Here is a 22,899-nt window from a genome sequence, read left to right as displayed (position 1 = left end):
TAATTCAATAAAACCTTCCATGAATATGTCAGCTAAGTTCATTATAGAACCAAGAGAATCGTGTACCTGGAAGTTCACTGCATACTGGTAGCTAAATAAAATTAGTACATTGCATCTCCAAATGTCAAGAACTAGAATAAAAATCCTGAAAAGCAGAAAGTGAAATTTGTGGTAGGCAAAGGAGAATCGAGTGATATTGATTTTGGATTATTTTTCTCGGATGAAAGAATACAGTTAATAACCCCAGAATTTCTTTATATAGCATTGCTTTTCACTTCCAATAGAGGATACAGTTACACACAAAATTTTAAATTATTCACAGAAATCTCTTTACCGATGAGAGAATTTTGTGGCAACTAGGCAGGAGATAATGGGGTAAGAGTGAACGAACCTAAAAACATAGTAGCCTAAGCCTATTTTTTCATATATAAAAAATAACTTCAGAAATTGAGACTTTTTTACCGATGCGAGAATTTTGTGGCAACTAGGCCAGGAGATAATGGGGTAAGGATGAACAAACCTAGAAACATGGTTCCTAGCCTATTTCCTCATGTATAAAAATAACTTCAGAGACTGAGACTTCTTTACATAATGTAGTTCAGTATATTATACTAAAAATATTTGCAGGTGTGCTCCTAACACTTTATATATATATATATATATATATATATATATATATATATATATATCACTTAAACGTTGGGATGTTTTTTCATCTATACAAGGTATGAAAACTCAAAAGTCTTGCACCATGGTGAACATCATGGAAGTCCGAACTCATACTAAATTCCTGTGTTGTTCAATTCATTAAACATATATTTATATAAAATGGGTGGTTTTTTAAGTTGCATAACTTTGTGTGTTTTACACCTTTTCAGAATTGTTTTTTTTTTTCAAATGATGCGGAAAGTTGGAAGTTTTATAAGATGTCTGCCCCGATCACATGCAGAATGCATATTCCTCTGAAGAGAGACACAATACTGGAAATAATCAGAAAATTTGAAACAACAGGATCTTTGTTGAATGAGACTGGCAAGCATTGCACATCTCGTCTGGCCAACATGGCAGAAGATGTTAGAGTCTGTCTGCAGCAATCTCCTCAGAAATCATTACATCGTTTGTCTCAAAAGATTGGGTACTCCTATTCCATCTGTCATACAGTGGTAGGCCCAAAGGTAGCAAAACTGTCCCATACATATCAGTGTTGTTCACACTTTACGAGAGCAGGTTCAAGAGAAACGAGTTCATTACTGCACATGCTTCCTAGGTTTAATTCAAAGACGTTATAGGTATATAATTATATAGTTTTATTCATAAAATGCGTCTGCACTTACAGAAGATTGGCGTTTGGTGAGCATTTTCAGCAAGAGAGTAGTGGAACTAATCTTTTTTATGAATTCACTGTGAACATAACCGAGTACAAAAGCATTTTTCAGGAAATTATTGAGAAGCTGGACGATATTAAATTGACTCAAGGTTACTTTTAACAATACTGTGCAACTTCTCACATGCCAGATGAATCTCTCAACCTGATCACAAGTTACTTTGATGATAAAGTAATTCCTAAAAATTTGTAACCATCCAAATCTCCTTACCTAATATCACTGGATATTTTCTTATGGGGGGTTATCTTAAAAATAGAGCTTATAAGAATCGACCACGAACAATTGACGATTTGTAGAACAATATATAATCACAGAAATTAATGGAATTAATGAGGACATGTTGCCAAAAACATGAAGTGATGGGTAGGGATGTGTGTACAGGAAGGAAGTCATTTTGAAGATCTATTGTGAAGGTAAGTAATTCTCCTAGAGGTACTTCACGTTTTTAGAAAGAAACTGCTCTTCGTAGCTTCTATCAAGCAGAAATAGGAAGATTTAAAAAACCACCCATTTTATATGAATCATTCTGTATTAAAAATGTAGATTTATAATTCCAAACATTTACTGTATATTTGTTCAAACATAACTTCCAAATGAAACTAAATAATCCAAATATCTCTGTGCAATATTTGAACGGACATTATGCAATCTGAACATAAAAATGTATATGCAGTGTATTACAATATTATTTTATGAACGAATTAATTGTGTGATAATATAATTATTAATGTGGTAATTCCACTGCCAAATAAAAATATTGTTATTAAAACACCAATTTTTTTACCGCTGTAAATGTTCTGTTCCATCACAAAAAATAATCTACTAAAAATTATAATCTAATGATTACAATAGTACGATTCATTGTTGTCAGTTATTACAAACATGTCAATATGTTAAAAAAGTATTGAACACATTAACATTAACTTAAGGTCTTTGATTTACAGAATATCTGTCTTTCATCAGTTCTTTTCAAGACGTGTCCTATCATCAATGTTCTACATTGACTTTTACCTTAGACTACATTATCAGAAAGTTTATTCTGAAGCTTAAAATCCAGTGGTTTAATCTCTCTAAAATTTAAATGAAAATGGATTAGTTGTATTCTGATGTACTGCATATGAGTACATTTCAAGAAAATTATACAATACAAATTAATAGTCTCTGTATAACATTCCTTAAGTAAACAATCCTGTTCAGAGATAAAACCTACACATCTTCTGCAAAAGATACAATACCAATGTTAAGTACTATACTATGTAAAATTAGAAATATGGTTTTCATTTATAAAACATTCTCTCAGCTTCGACAAATCTGTACAAGATAAAAAAATGAAATGAAACTTAGAAAAATGTGTATTTAAATTCTTATTGTTTATATCTATGGTTATTCTCTTTCTTATCGATTAAAAAATTAATATGTAGTCTTACCTTCCTTGCTCGTAAGATAATAACCTGCACACAAAGACATGGCTACTTTCTCCTTTGCAGTCTTTCTCGCATCTGGAGAGTTTTTAATTTCCCCCTTTACATCTTCATTTACACAAATCATCTCATTTTTTAACGTATCAACGTTTGTAGTAGGACTCTCTACGATGAAAGTGTCACTAGGACAACTTTTTACACACACCTACAAAAAGGAAAGAAATCAGTGTAAATGGATCGCCCATATATAGGTATACTATATATTTTCGCACAAGCCGATATTCATAGACTGAAGGATCAATGAACTCTGTTCAAGTAATTTTGAAGAGTAAAGAACTGGGTAAACTGGCTTTCCAGGAAAAATTGGAAATAAAAAGACTAGGTTTCATCATTATTATTATTATTATTATTATTATTATTATTATTATTATTATTATTATTATTATTATAATATATTGTTTTGAATTTATATACGGTTTTTCGACAGTGAAACATTGGAATCATGACATTTCATATTAGGCTAAAAATGTACGATTTCAAATTCTCTTCGATTTTGGAACACAAAATTGTGAACACATAATATTTTATCACGAGCCGCCACTGGATATAATATATTGAAAGTTTAGGAGTAAATACAAATTTGTCTCCAGTTTCTTCCAGTAGTAATTCTTCAGAATATTGTGACCTAATTGATCGGTTTGCATAGGAAAAGGATCGTCGAGTGAATTTTCTGTATAAGTTTGTAACAGTAATGAGGTATGTGACAGACCCTATATTTTTAATACATAAAATGCAACCTCCCATAAGTCACGTCTTGGGCTCCTCGACTTTCAAAGCCACCATCTGCTACTGCATTATGAATAAAGTGGAAGGCAATATAGCAACAGCAATTCACAAAACTTTTGTGTGTGAATGCTAATATTATCAGAAAATGTCAGGAATACCTGAATGCAGACAAACCACTTTTAACAACTCATATAACAAGGTTAGTACTTATTATAGCATAACAGTAAAATAAAATAAAATAAAATTATGTGCAAGCTTTCATTAATCACAGTGTACAAGCATTGAATATATGGTGAGATAACAGACCAAGAATGGCGGGAGTTGGCCAGTTGGTAGCTGTTACTGCTTGCATGAAATACCTGACTGGGATTCTCTGTATATCAACATCGTGTTTTTTTATTCCATATGAACACACATACACAGGGAGACAAACTGGAAATCTGCAATCAATTTTCCAGTACCGTAGCAGAGATGTTGAAGACGTGTTTTTCTGTGAAAACCTAGAAATTGGTTTTTGTGACATCACAATATTTTACATTTTTATAATGAGAAAATAGAACAAAACGTTCTTTAATCTGCATGTATTGATAAAAATGTAAATTAAGAATAGGCCTGTATATTAAGAGACTAACAATGTAGTGACAAATTTATTTTGAATTGCAACACATGAACTATAGGTTATCCATTAATGGTGGAATCATGTTATTTTAATTTCCATGTACCGGTATATTTATGTATATACAGTACATACTATTAAGAATCTACCTACAATAAAAGACTAGCTAGAATAAATAGTGAACAAATTATTTTGAATTAGCCTACATGACCTCCAGTGTAGGACATCCATTAACAATGACATTTTGTATCTTAATTTGCATTACAGAATATAGGTTACTTTTACGAGACAAGCCAGAATGATAGCAAAATTATTTTGAATTGATCACCTGAGGTGTAGGACATCCATTAGTAATGGCATTTTGTGCGCATTTTGTGAGATCGAAGTAAAATAAATATGGCTTATCCTTCACATCTGCATCGAGTCCACATCTTCTGCCAGTTGAGTCAGTAGGTTTCACCAGTCTTGCTGGATCGCCATACATAAATGCTGTAGAAAAAAAAAATTAATACATTTATCACTTATCTTATTATTATACACTACTCACAAAATTATTGATTAATATTCTTCATAATATATATTTAAAATATGACACTGTTTAGACATTTTTTCCAAGAATATGACTTTGTTAATATAGCTACTTCCTCAAAAAGCCTAGCATTAGAGAGCTCAGTTAGTTAAACAATAATGAACCTTTCTTTTTTTTTAAGAAACAGAATAGAATTATTATAGCTGTTTAGAATAATTATATAAGATTTATCAATTGTACGGACATTTTAGGCCTACTTAAGAATTTAAAATTTAAAGATTAATTTTGTTCAAAGGTCTAATCTTTGTGTAACACGCTAATTTCATTAGTAATACACCTAAATTCTTTAAAATACGCGAAATAACGTGGTTAAACGATGGTCTAGCTCTGTGTCAGTCTGTTGGTGTCGTCTAAAAAAGGACATGAGAGATTTGTGATGGATAAACGTCAAAGGGAGAGTTTTCTCCTAGTTTCTTACTTTTCTCACTTCATCACCTTTTCTTATCACAGCATACTAATACTTCGATTTCTCCATCACCTCGTTTTCGTTCTTCTCCTCATCTTCTTTTTCTTCTTCGTAGTGATCGCCATGTTAATCATTATATTTGTCATCAGCATCGTCATTGCCACTGTCATCCACATGACCATCATCACCACTAATCATAATTGCCATCCTCATCATCATGATCATCATTTTCACCTTCTTCTTTGTAATTTTCTTCAATTTTATAGTCACTGTAATCATCTCTAAGGTCACTGTCGTCATCATCATCATCATCATCATCATCATCATCATCATCATCATGTGGATTCTATTGAGGATCATTAAACAACGAAACTTTTAAGTAGTATCACTGTGACACACTAATTGATTTGAATTATTTTAATAATCCGTGACACCACAGCCCTTGAAGGGCCCAGGCCAACCAGCTGGCTGCTGACCTCGCGTTCACATGTCGAAGCAGAGGTGGACGATCATCCAACCAGAATGGAGGTATCGTGTGGTTAGCACGATGATCCTCCCCCAGCCGTTATAGTAGGCTTTTGCAACCGGATTTCGCTACCTATTGTAGCTTTCCAAGTGCATCACGATGCTGGGTGGGCACCGGTCCCATACACTGCCCGAAATTCCATGAGAAAATTTCTTCCCTCATGAGGACTCGAACCTGTATGCATTCCGTAACGCGAGTCTAGGCAGGATTTGAATTATTTTAGTTCTTCATTTTTCTATATACACTTTTAACACTATGCAAATCTAATCTTTCAGGTGAAGCTCCCTGTAAAGCAGATTTGAATAATTTCAAGGGAAAAATTGTTCCGGGGCCGGGTATCGATCCCGGGACCTCTGGTTGAACGTACCAGCGCTCTACCACTGAGCTACCCGGGAACTCCACCCGACACCGTCTCAACTTTTCCCTTTATATCCACACAACTCGTGTGGGCTGACGAAACGCCAGAGACCCACAACGAGTGCACACAATCTCTGTGTGACTTGAAATTGTGGTTTTCTGTTAACGTACACAGTAACGTATATATTATGCAAATCTAATCTTTCAGGTGAAGCTCCCTGTAAAGCAGATTTGAATAATTTCAAGGGAAAAATTGTTCCGGGGCCGGGTATCGATCCCGGGACCTCTGGTTGAACGTACCAGCGCTCTACCACTGAGCTACCCGGGAACTCCACCCGACACCGTCTCATACGGCCCCGGAACAATTTTTCCCTTGAAATTATTCAAATTATTCACTTTTAACACTGATCACTGATTAAATTTCCAACTCTTTACTGTGTTAATATTTAGAATTTATCTTATCTGACTAGTTTCGAAGACTTGTTCTTCATTGTCCAAAGCCTAGTGGAAATAGCGCGGGATCTCCACTAGGCTTTGGACAATGAAGAACAAGACTTCGAAACTAGTCAGCTAAGCTAAATCCTAAATATTAACACAGTAAAGAAGTTGGAAATTTAATCAGTGTATTTCAGTTCATTAAATGGGACATATTTTTCTGCTTATTTTACCTAGCTATGTGCAATGTCAGTGAAATAATATGTTGTTAATTTATATATAAAGAAACATAAAAATAAATATAGAAAATAAGTTGTTAAATGGTGCAAGCAACTGGAATATTTACTTTTTGTCTCTCAAGAATTAAAGATAAAAACACTGCATATGTGGCATGTGTTGTCCTATTCTTCATTCCCATATACCTGCAATGTTCTCTTTGACAACAAAAATGTAGATAAATGTTAATATTTTACATAATGAAATGTTAAAGACACACACAGATATGTATGCTTTTTCAAAATATCGAATATATACTTTACAATAAGAAAATATATCTACTTACCGTATATTCCAACAAATACCCATCCTCCAATGAAAGCTAAGAACAACAACAAACAGATGACATCTGTGCAAGATCTCTTGTTTAATGGCCCTCTAAATGTAGGATCATATTTAAGGCTTTCCCCTGTAACAAAAAGAAAAGGTTTTTAAGAGTGGAACGTAAGAAAAATGGGGACATGTCACAACTCCATACTGGGCAGAAAAAAAGACATAGCTTTCGAATTACTGCACTGCAAATGACACAAAATTTCTATAATATATACATGATTTCATTAATTTTGTATGCACATGTAACTATCTCTAAGTCTACCTCAGTATGGTCATCTGACACCATAACGCAGTAAGACTTTGATAATCCCTTTCAATTTATGCTGGTACATCACAACACAGTATGACTTTAGCTATCTGTTTCAATTTATTGATGATGGTGAATGGAGAAATGGAGGTATGTTTGCAGAAGATGGGCGTACCGAGGAGAAAACCTGCCACAACACCTTTTTTGCCTATCCAATTACGTAAAAGTTACGGACGTGGTTTCGAATTCCACATAGACATTTTTTCCGTTTTCAGTGTAATTTCCTGTGCTGTCTCAAATGCCCAGCGTCATGTTAGTCCCACATGACAGGATTCACATTGTGTGTCCTTCTTGAAGTCCAAATATGTGTAAAAATCTTAATCTATCATAAATACGTAATTAAAATTAGTTACAACTGTTCGAGGGCCCCATTACATATTATTACCGCATTTTCAACTTACATATTTCGTACACTAAAAATAGCTTTCCTTTATGTTATAATTTTCTATATATTGAAATTATAGGATAACATTGCAGTGAAAGACCTGCCATTTGGAACTATGTATGTATGTGTATGAATGTATGTATCTAGCATCGAATATTTACAAGAAGAAGTAAAATACGTTATAATTTTCTTTCTTTTTTTGTTTTACTTCCTTTTTTGATACTGACTTACAAGTGAATGAGGGAATACTTTTGGACCTGAATAGAGATGATGCTGAGGCAACAGAGAAAAGCACATGACAAGGAACGAATACTCAGTTCTGTGAACAGAAAATAAATCTCTTCCTTTGCCTACGCTGGGAATCGAGCCAGACCACTTCAATGTGAAGCTTGTATGCTATCCACTAAGCAAAGAAAGCGAACAGTAGGTCATATTAAGAAACAAAAGTCGTTAGAAAAAATCCTTCCGTAGTAATGAAGGCTGAAACATTTCCTGTATAAATTTAACGATTTTATAAAATGTTCTAATTACATTTCAAGTTTTTCGTTCAGCTGTGGGTTGACACATATCTAGGACTATATTTCCAAATCGTGGATGACACAAAGACAGGGTCAAGAAATTACATAACAGTTACGCAATCGAGAGATTGACTCTACATCTAATAGAGAATCTAGCAAAGAGGATGTCTCCGACTACCACCGAAAAATGATCAAGGGATAACATACAGTGAAAGGTTGTAATCTAGGCTGCCCAACAAAAATCTGGTGTCGCTAAATCATCTTACACCACTCTGTGTATCAGTTTTTACTTTCTCACCGGAGAAAGTATATGATGCTGAAAAAAAGGAGAGAGAGAGACTTTTTAGAAAAGCAATTTTAGCATTCCATGGCCAAGGTAGCTTTTAATAGAAAAAGGAGCATCTTCTGCAGACCTCTGGAAAAAGACCTAAGGAAGAGACTAGTGAAGTGCTTTGTGTGGAGTATGGCATTGTATGGGGCAGAAACCTGGACATTACGAGAAGGAAGAGAAGCGAATAGAAGCATTTGAAATGTGGATATGAAGAAGAATGGAACGTGTGAAATGGACAGATAGAATAAGAAATGAAGATGTGTTGGAAAGAGTGGATGAAGAAAGAATGATGCTGAAACTGATCAGGAAGAGAAAATGAATTGATTCGGTCATTGGCTGAGAAACAACTGCCTACTGAGGGATGCATTGGAAGGAATGATGAACGGAAAGAGAGTTTGAGGCAAAAGAAAACATCAGATATAGATGACATTAATATGGATCATATACGGATACAAAGAGGAAGGCAGAAAATAGGAAAGATTGGAGAATGCTGGGTTTGCAGTAAATACCTGCCTTTGAATGAATATTATGAATGAATAACGCCGAAAAGTTGATTTTACACATGCAATCTGTTTCAATCTGTATATAACGATTTCTTCAAACTCTTGGGCGAATTTCTTTCATTTCCTGTATCGATGAGTCAGTTTATTCAGAAATGAAACACATAAAAGCACATGTGTAAGGCCTTAACTCTGTCAGGTTAAATAAAGCCATTATTATTATTATTATTATTATTATTATTATTATTATTATTATTATTATTATTATTATTATTATTATAAAATGTAATAATTTTAGTAAAAAATTAGGCTAATACATCTTCATTTGAAACCAAATGACGAATTCGAAAGCGGCTCAAACTACTTTTTTTTTTTTTTTTTAATTTTTATATTTCGCAACAATTAAGTTCCATTGTAGTATTGCTTATTATGAAATTACCGTTTATAGTTTATTCTCTTGAACCATTATTAAAAAAACATACCTACCTAATGAAATTTATTGAATGTGCACCCAAATAAAATAAGTAATGAATTTTAGTTTTCTGGATTGCATACAAGACATTCTCTATCATTTCACAATTAAGTTTGATTTCATTAATAATTAACTGTATTCTTCATATAGACGTATGAAATTAATTCTGCGCAAATTTACTTTAAGTAGCTGTCCCTAATCATTTGTAATATTATATTTATATGTTATAAATACATTTATTTCTATATAAGTCAAATTAAAACTTCGATTTTAACTTACACTTACAGAACAATGAATGAGTACAATTTTTATTACATGTAGAACAATGAAAACTCGTAGAACAGAAAAGAATTTAACACATTCTGACAACACTTGTGACAGAATAGGGCTAAATAATCTTTATACGTGGGGAACAGAAACAATGAATTTTCATACAGACTATACTGCTAAGAGAATCTGAAATGAGTTTAAAAAACATTCGTACTAAGGCATATTTACAAGATGTAAACATTATCGCATTTGTCGAAGGTCAAGGTTAGAAATGCTGTATTCCATCTCGGTCAAAATATTGGCTATGCTCCAGTTTGTGCATTGAAGTTTTCTGTTTAACTACAACCTAGAAAAGAACAAAGAGATTTCCTGAAACGGTATTCTGTAACAGTAACGTATTAATATAGGTTATAACATCATGAATACCAAATTTAAGGCCAAAATGGATCTTCTTCCTAGTTATATATTTTACTGTGCCTTATTTCTGCAACAAAGTACGTATCGGTACATTGCAACATTGTAAAGGGGAGATACTAGTTTATTTTAATAGTAGGACCTCTCAGTATCTTATACTCTAGTGGCTATGTAAATAAAACAATACAATAATTTATTTTAGTGAATTATAAAACACTGAACATTACGTATATTAAAGTAAAATAATATCCCAGTTGCCTGACGCTGATGTATATGGATCGTTAAATAAACCATACTACAATTTATTGAGAATCATTTTCAATAATTTTATCATAACCAATTTTATTCCCACTCCCACTTTACTAAATATATTTTTGAAACTAATGACGGGTAGGCCTACTTCAATGTTCGACACACGCACGCACGCACACACACGCACACACAGATATATATATATATATATATATATATATATATATATATATATATATAAATTCAACTAGTGTTAATTTTAAAAGATTTAAGATAGACTGGAGAGATCATCGTGTTAACCACACGATACCTCCATTCTGGTTGGGTAATCGTGCACTTTTGCTTCGGCATGTGGACATGAGGCCAGCAGTCAGTGTGAACCCTTAAAGGGCTGTAGCACCATAGATTATTATTATTATTATTATTATTATTATTATTATTATTATTATTATTATTGTGGGTGGGGTATGATGATAGAGACTGGATTAATCTTGCACAGGATAGGGACCGATGGCGGGCTTATGTGAGGGCGGCAATGAACCTTCGGGTTCCTTAAAAGCCATTTGTAAGTAAGTATTATTATTGTGGAAGAATAGTTAAAAAGTAAGATCTTTCATGGTGTTGACGAGTGTCTTATGACTTGTATAAATGATATATTTTAGTAATAGACTAGTGTTTTTAATTATTTCAATAGATAAACAAATTGCTATATATATTCTGTATTTATTCATATATTAATATTATATTGTTACGTTGTATCTTTCTATTGTACTTGCGTTAACGCCTACATCTATATTCTATATGACTATCTACGAAAAATAAAAAAACATAAGAATATGAAGTCAGTTGTATAGGCCACTTTACTGACAAGAGTCGCTGCCCGGGTGTGCCATAGGAGGCCGAGGTTGATCTATGCTACACCCGCAAAGAGATGATGATGATGATGATGATGATGATGATGATGATGATGATGATTTGTTGGGATGCCATAGGGAACTGAAGCTTTCAGAGAAAATCAGTGTTTTTAACTGGTTATTTCACAACGCTTTATCAACTGCTAAGATTATCTAGTGTCTCAATGAGAAGAAGGTGATACCAGCGAAATGAGTCCATCCAGCGCCGAAAGTTATCCAACATTTGCTCTTTATGGGTTGTGGGAAAACCCCGGAAAAACTTCAACCAGGTAACTCGTCCCAACCAGGATTTGAACCCGGGCTCGCTCGTTTCACGATCAGGCATGCTAACCGTTACTCCACAGCGGTGGACAAGACCCGTGCTATCTGGATCTTGGACTTGCCCAACACAAGTTATAAATCGGGGAATCAAACCCGGATCCATAGGATTGTAAGTCCAGTACTCTACTGATCCGCCAAAACTTCTGACGACGCGGAAAATATGCGAACCACTACTGCAGATCGACTGACCACAGTATACTGTGGACCGACATCAACTGGCTGACCTTTCACCCAGCAGCTAAGTCCCAACTCGTCCTTATCAACTTGCTGAATTTCTCTCAGGTGTCTCCAGTGTTGTCACTACTCTCGATTAGTGGTCGACATAACATAGTTTTCACCATCCTTAATGATGATTTTATCAGATGTGGCAACACAGTAACTGACGCAATCATGAGAATCGTACTCCAGTTGCAAGTAGCTTGACTCTTGACTCTTTCACGCCCCAGCTGGTAGGTACTGCACTAGCGCTAGATTTTCTAGGTCAAAGCCACAGAAGTTTTGGTAGTACAGTAGCTATTAGACCACCTTGGCAGCAAAAAATAATAAGATATATTCCCCAACAAATTCCTGATCTTAATGTGTTAAGTCGTCGACTAGCGTTACGTAATAAGCACTGGTTCGAATCTTCATGGAAGAAGACATTTTCTCATGAAATCTTGACCAGTGTATAGGACCGGTCCACCTAGCATCGTGATGAATTTGGGGAGTTACAGTGAGCACGAAAATCCGGTTGCATAAGCCAGCTATAACGACTGGGAGTAGGAACCATTATATTGGCAATACGTTACCTCCATTCTGATTGGATGATACGGTATTTTATTTCTGCTGAGACATGTGGCCGTGATTGCCGGTAGGATTGGCCAAGGGCTGTCGCGCCACGGATTTAATTTAAGTACATTTCCGCGAACTTTGGGATAACAAATTTGCTGTGGAACAGATTCCTCCAGTACTACAGTCATCCCTATCCGTACTCCGCATTTTACTGTATTATTATCTTAATATGTAGGCCTACAATTGTCTCTCAATACTACCTACAGACAGAAGTTAAATGTAGAATTACCATCTATTCCGATACGCAAACTTTTTCCTCCTCTTACATAGAATTATATATTTCAAATTTTACATACTATACACAACACACATTGATAGGCTATGCCAGGGATATCAAAACGTCTGAATTACGTGCTCTTACTACACGCAATACAAATCCAACAAGGTTCACTTATCAGCAAGACAAAGTACAATCACAGCTCTTAAGGAAATGTTGTGCGGGTTCTTGAGACCAAGCAGTGCAGGCATTTTGACATTCCTGAGCTATGCGTACGGCGTGCAACTGTGAATGGAAAAGGAAAGAATTATACGAATAATTCAAAGACAACCATAAAAGGGGTACCCAGATTTACTTCATTGCATGTTTATAGATTAATTCCTGGAACAACAGCACAACAAATTGTTGAATTTTTAAAACCTAATTATCCTGAAGTTGTGAGAAATTGCAATCTAGACATCCAGATCAATACGCTTCATTTAAGGCTGACGTACATAGGTTTAATGAAAATGTGGATTCGGTAATGAATCCGGAATTGTGGCCTTAGAATACGTGCTTACGTTATTTTTTTTCAAATAAGACAAAGGTCGAGTGTAGAAAAGTAACAAGTGATTCCATTGCGAGCAATTCTTGTGAAACTTTTAGTATTTATTCTCAGAACGTACAGTTAATTTTTAATAACATTAATGAACTAGAAGTTATTTTAAACGAACATAATTTTTTAGCTTTATGTGTAACGGAACATTGGCTCACTTACAGTAACAGTGATATTAATATTAATGGTTTTATTTGTGCCAGTGTTTATTCTAGGACTGTTCATTCTCATGGTGATGTTACAATTTTTTAAAAAGAAGGATATCGATTTCAATTATTAAATATTGATAAATTTTGTATTGAAATTTACTTTGGGGCCTTTGCTGTTATTTTAAAAAAGTTTTGACGCCATCTTAGTTTCTATATATTGTTCTCTTTTAGGTGATATTAATATGTTTTTTACACAGCTTGATAAATTAATTTTATTTCTTTTGTCATTAAAAATTTCTATCGTAATATGTGATTATATTAATATTTATGTACGACATAATTCTGCTATATCTTTACAATTAATTAATGTTTAGATTTGTTGATTGATAATGTTATAACTAGAGATTTAATTAGTATAGTTGTTAAGGTGTCTTTGTCAGATCACAATGCTCTTTGCAGTGATATTAAAATAATAATAATAATAATAATAATAATAATAATAATAATAATAATAATAATAATAACAATCATCATCATCATCATAACCGTTTCACGTATTATAGGCTATTATAGATGTCCAAATGTAACTCGTACTAGGTAACCCCTGGCGTAAGCAACCCGCAGCGCATATTCTTTAAGATCGTTTTTCCTATTTTATATGGAAAGTTATTGACCTTAGCAGAGCATGCTTGACGTGCAATATCTCCTGGTTCTACGGGCGTTTTAGGGATCTGTTACGGTCTCTATGCAGCGCTTTTTAGGTCTTCCCAAGTTTCTTCGGCCTCTTGGAGCATAGCGTAAGATCAGTTTTGGCAAGCGGTTGGAGGGCTCCTGGCAACATGTTCTTTCCAGTTCAGTCTATATTATTCTATGTACTGGGTAATCGAATCTACTTTTAATTCTTTAAGAATGTCCTCATTTCTTTTGTGGTCAAGGAGGGCGTAACCAGCAGTTCTTCCCATAAATCGCATTTTGGCTGTTGTAAATCTTCTTTCGTCAGCCTTTTTGATGGCCCAGGCTACACTTCCATATGTGAGAATTGGTCGAGCAAGAGTTTTATATATCCTGAGCCTATTGTGTCGCTGGACTTGAGAGGGCTTAAAAACCTGATTGATTACACTTAGGATATTAAAATTATTAATAAAAATATACATAATAATATCTTCCATTTTTATGAAACTTCGTTGTTTTAGTGAATTAATTTTAAAGAACATTTGAGTGGTATTCAATGGTCTGATATTTTTTATGATAATGATTTTGAGTGTTTTTATATAAATTTATGATAGTGTATCTAGATTGTTTCAATTCATGTTTCCCCTTTAAGCTTGTGAAATATGTCAATCAGAGTCAATCATATGGCATAAATAGCAAATGAAATTAGTACATTGATGACTGAAAGCTTTTAAAGGTCATGTATTTCATTTATTTAGTTACATGCAGTGGGCAATATATTACGACGTTAATCCTAATGAAGCTAGATGTTTATATACCAATGCAATGAAAAAATATAAATGTGTACTTAAACAAGCTAAATTACGATTTAATGCTTCTTGTATATACAATTCTACTAATAAGTGTAAAGCGGTATGGAAAATTATAATATGGTAATAGATCTTCTGTGGTAGAAGTAATAATATTAATCTTGAATATGAGGATTTTAATTCATATTTTGTTAACTCGGTTACAAGTCCTTATCTTTTTTGGTGAATATTAACATGTCTGGTAACCACTTTAAACGGAAACTTGTTTCACGGGACGAAGTGTTACTTATAGTTAATAAATTAAAAAATGCTAAATGTAGAGACATTTATGATATAAGTTCTGACATAATATAGGATGTTATTTGTCTTATTATTGATCCTTTAACGTTTCGTATCAATCAATGCCTTATGAACGCAATAGTTGAAATCATCTAAAGTTATTCCTATCTTGAAGAAAAGTGACCCATCTCAGGCCGCGAATTAGCGCCCCATTTTTATTGTACCTATTTTTGCTAAAATTATTGAAACTGTAATGCAAATTCAACTGTACGATTATTTCGAAACTAATAATTTATTTACTAACAATCAGTAATCCTCTCATTGAGGTTCTGGTTTGATATGTACATCTATTGTCAGACAGTACATCTGTACATCTCACTTGACGGTACGCGTCAGAAGAAGAACAATAATTGTATGCAACTGAAGTCTGATTAGTGTAAGATGTAGCTAATCGGTGTTGTATGCAATGGAGGAGGAGAAAGGAGCTGGCCACCCTACACCATTATCTTCTGGCCTAGTTGCCTCATAAATGGTGCCTTCTTGATATCACTTGTGAGGTTCAGACCTGTCTTCGGATAGTTGACTAAACAGCAACAGCAACAACAACAACAACAATCATCAATATGGTTCAGAACAGTAAATTCTACTATACTGTAGATGCTCTTGAGAATCTGATTTTTTCTATATCATCTGGTTTTTATAAATCTAATAATACTTTTGCAGATCTTTGTGACCTTAATAAAGCATTCGACTGTGTTTCGCATGATATCTTGATTAGGAAATTAAACTACAGTATTATGGAGTTTCAGATATTGAATTGAATTTGTTTAGAACTTATTCATGTGATCGCAAACAAGCTGTATATTTTAATGGGAGGTGCTTGAATCTTTTTCCGTTCAGTATGGTGTTCACCAAGGTTCTGTTTTGGGACCTTAGTTATTTCTTGTTATGAATTATGATCAATGATTTGCCATTTAATATTGATATTGAATCTGTTTTATTTGCAGATGACACCACACTTCAGGCTATTGATAGGAATGTGAACTGAAAGTAACAATCACTCAATCTTTTGATAAAGTTGCTTCTTGGATTTTGGCTAATGGTCTTTGCCTTAATGACAACAAGACTCAAGAGTATTTTATTTTCGTTTCAACAGGATTGTTCTTGGTTCTCTTAGGTATTGTTCTTGATTCTAAGTTAACCATGGAAGGTCATATTAACAACCTGTGTATCAGATTGTCAAGAGTAATTTATTTATTAAGAAGACTTAGATACCTTGTACCTAAGAAATTTCTTAAAACCTCATATTTTGCTTTTTTAATAGTATAATTACTTATGGTATTCATTTGTGGGGAAATTGTCATAAAATTGTTCAAATTCTTCCTTTTTTAAAAACAAAGGCACTACGAATTTTGACTGATTCTGATTTTAATGCTCACTGCAGACATTTATTTCTGAAAACGTTTTAACTGTTGTTAATTTATATATTTTTCATTGTTTGATTAAAATTAAATCAAATTTAAAGTTATTATCCATATTGTAAGATTCATCATTATTTTACAAGACATAATTACCACCTTGTGACCCCTAAGGTTAGATTAGCAAAGTCTAAACAATGGTTTACATCAATTATACTGCCTATGTTTAATAAACTTACTTATGGTGCATATATTGTTAATTTTAATAGATTTAAATGTGTTATTCGTGACTGGCTAATCAAAAACCCTTTTTATGATATAAATGAATTTATGGTAACTAGTGTTGATGTAGTAGCCTATAGTTTTTTACTTTGTCTATGTATCTACGATACCACGACTGTTTTTATCAATAAATCAATAATAGGGGCAAACATTTCGTGGATCGGTGGCCATGAAGCTTTTTAAACCTTGTTTCCTTGAAGGACTCCACGTAGGTCTATACGGAAGAAGTAGTGTCACTCATTCCACAACGAACGATGTCTAAGGGCGTGGCTGTGTAAACAACATGGCTTACAGTGATAGTGGCCAGTGTTATGTCAGCACTTGAACAACCAAAGCTAGGGAAAACGGTAGCCGAAACACCAAACATTCTGCACAGCTCCCCGACTTAACTACTTGTGAATTTTACGTATTTCCTTCAATTAAATATCAATGTTGTGAATATGGAGTATCTTTAGCAAAGAAAGTTATTACCAAGCCCCGGATTTTTAGGTTTTAAAAAACATAAATTAGGTTTTTTCAATCCATGTTTTAGGATTTTTGGAGTGATATTAAATCATCTATCTAGGAATTTATAGGTTAAAAAAAAATAAAAATGAGGGTAACTGCGAATATACAGGGTGATTCAAAACCTCTGCGACAAATTCTGAGGGGTGGTAGATCTAACAATAAGGAACCCTTTTTGTTAAACAACCTATGTCTTTTGACGCGTCGTTTCGAAGTTACCATTGAAAATGTTTTTGCGCAGGCGTACGTCAATGTATGCGAATGTGTGCACCCCTGTTTGTTTGTTTGTTTGTTTGTTGAGATGTTTGTCAGAGACGAGAAGGGTTGTTGTTGTTGTTGTTGTTGTTGTTGTTTGTTTACGTTTAATGTTCAATACTTTTTCCTTTCAGTTCAGTGTAATCATCAATTGAGAATGAATGTCTACGCCGTCTTCCACCAATGCGTCGGGGACGAAGAGATCCATCGTCTCGAAGGCGCTGATAAAGTCGAGCAAACATTGTGTGGTGAGGGTGATTTCTGTTTTGGAACTGTTGTTGGCACATGTGGAGAGCTCTTCTTCCGTTTCCGCGAGCCTCCCCATAACACATTTCCATGTCGGCTAACTCGGGAAAAGTGTAGACATGTAGTTTATGAAATCGTTGACTATTAAATTAAATGTTACATACAAGGCTGCATTACTGGCAGAAAAGTATGCGCTAATCTTTTCTAATTTTTCAGTACGTTTACATACAGTGCTTTACATAGCAAATTATTTTATATTCCTCAAGAAATGAATATATTATTCTCTCCTTTCTGCACTGATGCCGACTGCAATGACTATAACAAGTCCATCAATAATTTATTGCTGTGTATTCTGCTTTGTTATATTACGTACTCGAATCTAAACTCTAAACTATTCTGCAGAATGTGCTTTAATCAAAATAGCATATTTTAAATAATTTTACTCGGTTTATTTCGTAGGCTATATTCTCGTTTTATTTAAAATTTCTTCACGGGAAAGTCTAACTCAAATAATTTATTGAGAAGGAAATGATAACGAAGAAAGCAATCGTGAATGCTCAAAACACTGTAAAATAATTTTTGTTAGTATTGGTAGTAACTATGAAAATATATCAATCAAAATATTATCGGCGTAAGTATTCGAACTCCAGGGTTTAAACATTGCAGTTAGCACACTAATGTATATATAATTAATAAAAATGGAATAAAGTACCGGTACGTTATTATATTACTGTACATGAACAAATCCAGCAATATACGTGAGCAATATTCAGAAAGCAAGGGAAGATCAAACATTCAGCAAAACAAAACAAATGGTTTATTATATTATTTAAGCCTTACTTAAAACCAGTATCAACAACCAATATCTTTGTTTCTATAGTATATAATGCGCCATGATAATTCGAACATTCGTCGTGGGGCGATACGAGCTTTTGAATACTTCTAAAGTAACCTTGTCATCACTCATCAGTTCAGTCAATTCTTCACCACTGATGTCAGATCCTTACCATTCTCAAAATGTAGTGACTTTGCTCTTAGAAAGTGTTTGAGGAATCCAGATCGGGGCTGTACGTTGGATATTCGAAAAAAAAAAATCCCACGTGAAACGTCGAAGTAGCTCAGGAATACGTTGTGCGACGTAAGAGCTTGCATTATAGGCCCACAGAAGTTTTAACAAACCACGTCTTATGTTTCTGATTTCCCTCTGCAATTTTGATAGAGTTTCACAGTAAGTCTCAATATTAAATCGTTCACGATATATTAACTAGGAATATATAATTTCTAGTTAAAAAAGAAGAACTGTAGCCACAAGATTTTTGGCCGGAAATAACTATTTGGAGGAGGATCTTGAAGGAACATTATACCCGTATATCTCCCATAACTGGTGATATATTTCTGTGACGATTAGATGTTTCGCATTAAACAAACGAATCACAACTTGAACTTCATAGTTGGAGGTTTTTCAATTATCAAGTTCGCTTTAAAACGGCATTATACATCGAAAAATAACTACACGATCTCTCAAACTGGCACAGAGTTTCCCTGTGATCCACTGTAATAGACTGGTCAAGCGCGAATCCATTAGGGACACTTGAACTTCGGTAATATTCTATCGGCTCTTACATTCAGAATTCTCTCGTCTATTTCTATTATTATATGTATATCCCATTTATGTATTTATTTTGTCCTCCCATTTTTATTTAAAAAAATTCTCCATACTATTGAATACTAATGCTCTCCTTGTTTTGTTGCTGTGTGCTGTCTTAAAGGTAGTCTTTTTCCAGATGTATAATTTATGACCACGAGGTTCCAATTCCCCTATACTGACACGTGTTAATTCCTACGATTGGATTATAATCCTCACAATAATGAAAATGAAAAACGTACAGAGGGTCCAAACCTTGAAGATATTATGACGATGATTCGTTTGTTTACTTTTGTTTAGTTTTATTATCAATACGAATCTTGAAATGGGGTGATGGAATTAATCAAAATCTTATTAGAATATATTTTAATAAACAACTATGTTGATATGCTTATATTATCTTCTGCCGAAATGAATGTGAAGTTGTGTCGTGAGTTGAAATCAAGATTCACTTATTAACTTCCATCCTAATAGCACATGGAATGATCTACATCTGTCAACCCACAGCGATCTATAACATCTCTCCTCCCTGAACTTCCTGCCTATCTCAGAATAGCCTAGGATCTAGGTCCTGGACATTTGCCATCTCCGGGACAGTACCACTGCAGTACCACAATGGAGTCAATGCTGCTGTTCTCTTCACTGCAACATAACGAAAAGTTAAGCTACTTAGGTACTTTAACTATACTGTAATATAATACTGACCGTCAGGACACACGCAGTGATCAAAACGAAAACTTAAAGCTGTGCGGAATTCACAGGTGTAGGTTCAATTCCCGGCTAGAGCAAAGATGCTGATCCGACATCAGTGTGAGGTCTCACGAAACGAGAGTCGTGCCCTAGTGTGTTCGTCTAACGTCAGATCGTGAGATAAAGCCCAGCTTTTAGTCAACGATTTTGAAAGGATATTAAGCTTTATTAATAGGGTGACCAGATGTTCTCTTTTGTCCGGACATATCCTCCTTTTTAGGTCTTTGTCCGGGTCGGGGTGCATTTTTTAAAAATCAAGAAATGTCCTCCTTTTCGTAACTAGTATGCCTGATATTTTGAAATTATTTGATTTGGTGCCCTTTTCAAGTAATTTGCCTGTATGTGGCAGCAGCATCGACGAAATATACTCTTTACCAACGATCATAACTCTTTCTGCTCCTCCTTGTTATGGTCGTTGCTCACAGGTAGCTAGTAAATCGAGAGATCGAAGTGCGAATGTTAATCTAAATAGATATTTTCTGTCCGCTTTAATAATTGTAATTTCCTTGACTTCCATATGTAGCTAACTGTAAAATCATTATTATTAAGTTTTTTCATAATTATTTTGTAATACAGTATTAACGTACAATAATATACGTACACCAAAAGGTATATTGCTTGAAGACACATACATACATACATACATACATACATACACACATACACACATACACACATACATACATACATACATACATACATACATACATACATACATACATACATACATACATACATACATACATACATACATAATATTAACGTACTTTTAAGTACCGGTATGACATTAGTCTAGATCTGTACTGTAAAATAATATTTTGTAATAAAATAGATATTGACGTAATTTATACTATAATATAAGCCTAAGCCTAAATCTAAGTACATATTTTCTGTCATCTTTTTTCGAATAATGTCCTCCTTTTTGAAGATTTGTGTCCTCTTTTTTTATCGAGGTAAATCTGGTCACCCTATTTATGAAGTAATAGTAGTATAGTACTGGTGGTGGTGATGGTGATGGTGATGGTGATGGTGGTGGTAGTAGTAGTAGTAGTAGTAGTAGTAGTAGTAGTAGTAGGAGTAGTAGTAGTAGTAGTAGTAGTAGTAGTAGTAGCAGCAGCAATAGTGTTCTAGTGTTAAATAACGAAGAAAATAAGTAACAAATACAATTTTCAAATATCAATAACAACAATAAAAATTAGAGCGTTTAAAGAAAAACTTCCATTAGGTGACAAATTTCAAAATACATTTTCGGCGTTTAACTACAGTACTTATAACAATGCTGCAGCCACCGACGTAGCTCAGTCGGCTAAGGCGCTTGCTTGTCGATCCGGAGTTGCGTTCAGGCGCGGGTTCGATTCCCGTTTGGGCCGATTACCTGGTTGAGTTTTTCCGAGGTTTTCCCCAACCATAAGGCAAATGTCAGGTAATCTATGGCGAATCCTCGGCCTCATCTCACCAAATATCATCTCACTATCACTAATTCCATGACGCTAAATATCCTCGTAGTTGATACAGCGTCGTTAATAACAAAGTAAAATTAAAAAAATGCTGCGTAGCTTACAACAAAATCATATATATATATATATATATATATATATATATATATATATATATATATATACAATAAATCTAACACATTAAAAAGGAGTGTCGCAATGGACGATACATACTTCATACGTTTTACTCATTCCGTAATAATTTAGTTTATCTTTCATGCTGTAATAATAATTAGTGTAAATGATATTACTACTATAGTTTTTCTTGACCAATACGTTCTACTTATACATGCTAGGCATAATAAGAAAGTTAAAATTATGCAGTATAATAACAAGAACATAAAGCTAAATAAACATAATATTGTATAAGAAAATAGCTGTTACATAATTAGAAGTACAATGCAATGAGAAGTGGACAATAAATAATAATTATTGGAAGAAATATAAGCAACCGAAATGAAATATTTAAGAAGAGTGAAAGGTTGCACACAGACTATGTAATAAATGAAAACATGAGGCCAGAATAAAAATGTCTTCATATGAAAAGAATTATTATGTAGTAACAACTTAATCGTTTGCAGATAATGAAAGAGATCCTCTTTATACTACAAGGTTGGAAATATCAACCATGTGGAGAAAAAAGCATAGAACTACCTAAAGCATGACGGAATGTAACGTGGAATATAGCCGATTATTACGAGCATAATGGTGATGATAATAACAATAAAGACAATGGTGAAATATACTAAAGAAATGGTGAAATGAATGAGAATGGTACAGGAAATTGAAGGGTTCAGAGCCATAGTGGGCCAAGTGCCATTTATTAAAAACGGAGAAAGCAAGGGTTAAAGTTAAGTGAATACCACAGTTTAATGAAGATTATATGTTTCCATTGAATTATGGTAATAAGTTCATTTTAACCCTTTGTGATAATAAA

At 33.9% G+C, this 22,899-nt stretch overlaps 1 protein-coding gene across 2 annotated transcripts in view; it reads right to left on the bottom strand.

Moving 5' to 3' along the window:
* The window catches only part of Ctl2 (Choline transporter-like 2), a 140,928-nt gene that overhangs the window by 38,649 nt on the left and 79,380 nt on the right, over positions 1-22,899 (bottom strand). For both annotated transcript variants that reach the window (XM_069841887.1, XM_069841888.1), the window contains exons 2-4: positions 7,084-7,206; positions 4,537-4,697; positions 2,813-3,011 (exon numbers count right to left, since the gene is read on the bottom strand). In XM_069841887.1, coding sequence (XP_069697988.1) covers positions 2,813-3,011; positions 4,537-4,697; positions 7,084-7,206 — 483 coding nt within the window. The remainder of the gene's footprint in view (positions 1-2,812; positions 3,012-4,536; positions 4,698-7,083; positions 7,207-22,899) is intronic.

Source organism: Periplaneta americana, chromosome 12 (assembly GCF_040183065.1).
Source record: "Periplaneta americana isolate PAMFEO1 chromosome 12, P.americana_PAMFEO1_priV1, whole genome shotgun sequence".
Taxonomy (NCBI): domain Eukaryota; kingdom Metazoa; phylum Arthropoda; class Insecta; order Blattodea; family Blattidae; genus Periplaneta; species Periplaneta americana.
The sequence above is the reverse complement of the archived record's forward strand: the minus strand, read 5'-3'. Positions and strand labels throughout refer to the sequence as shown.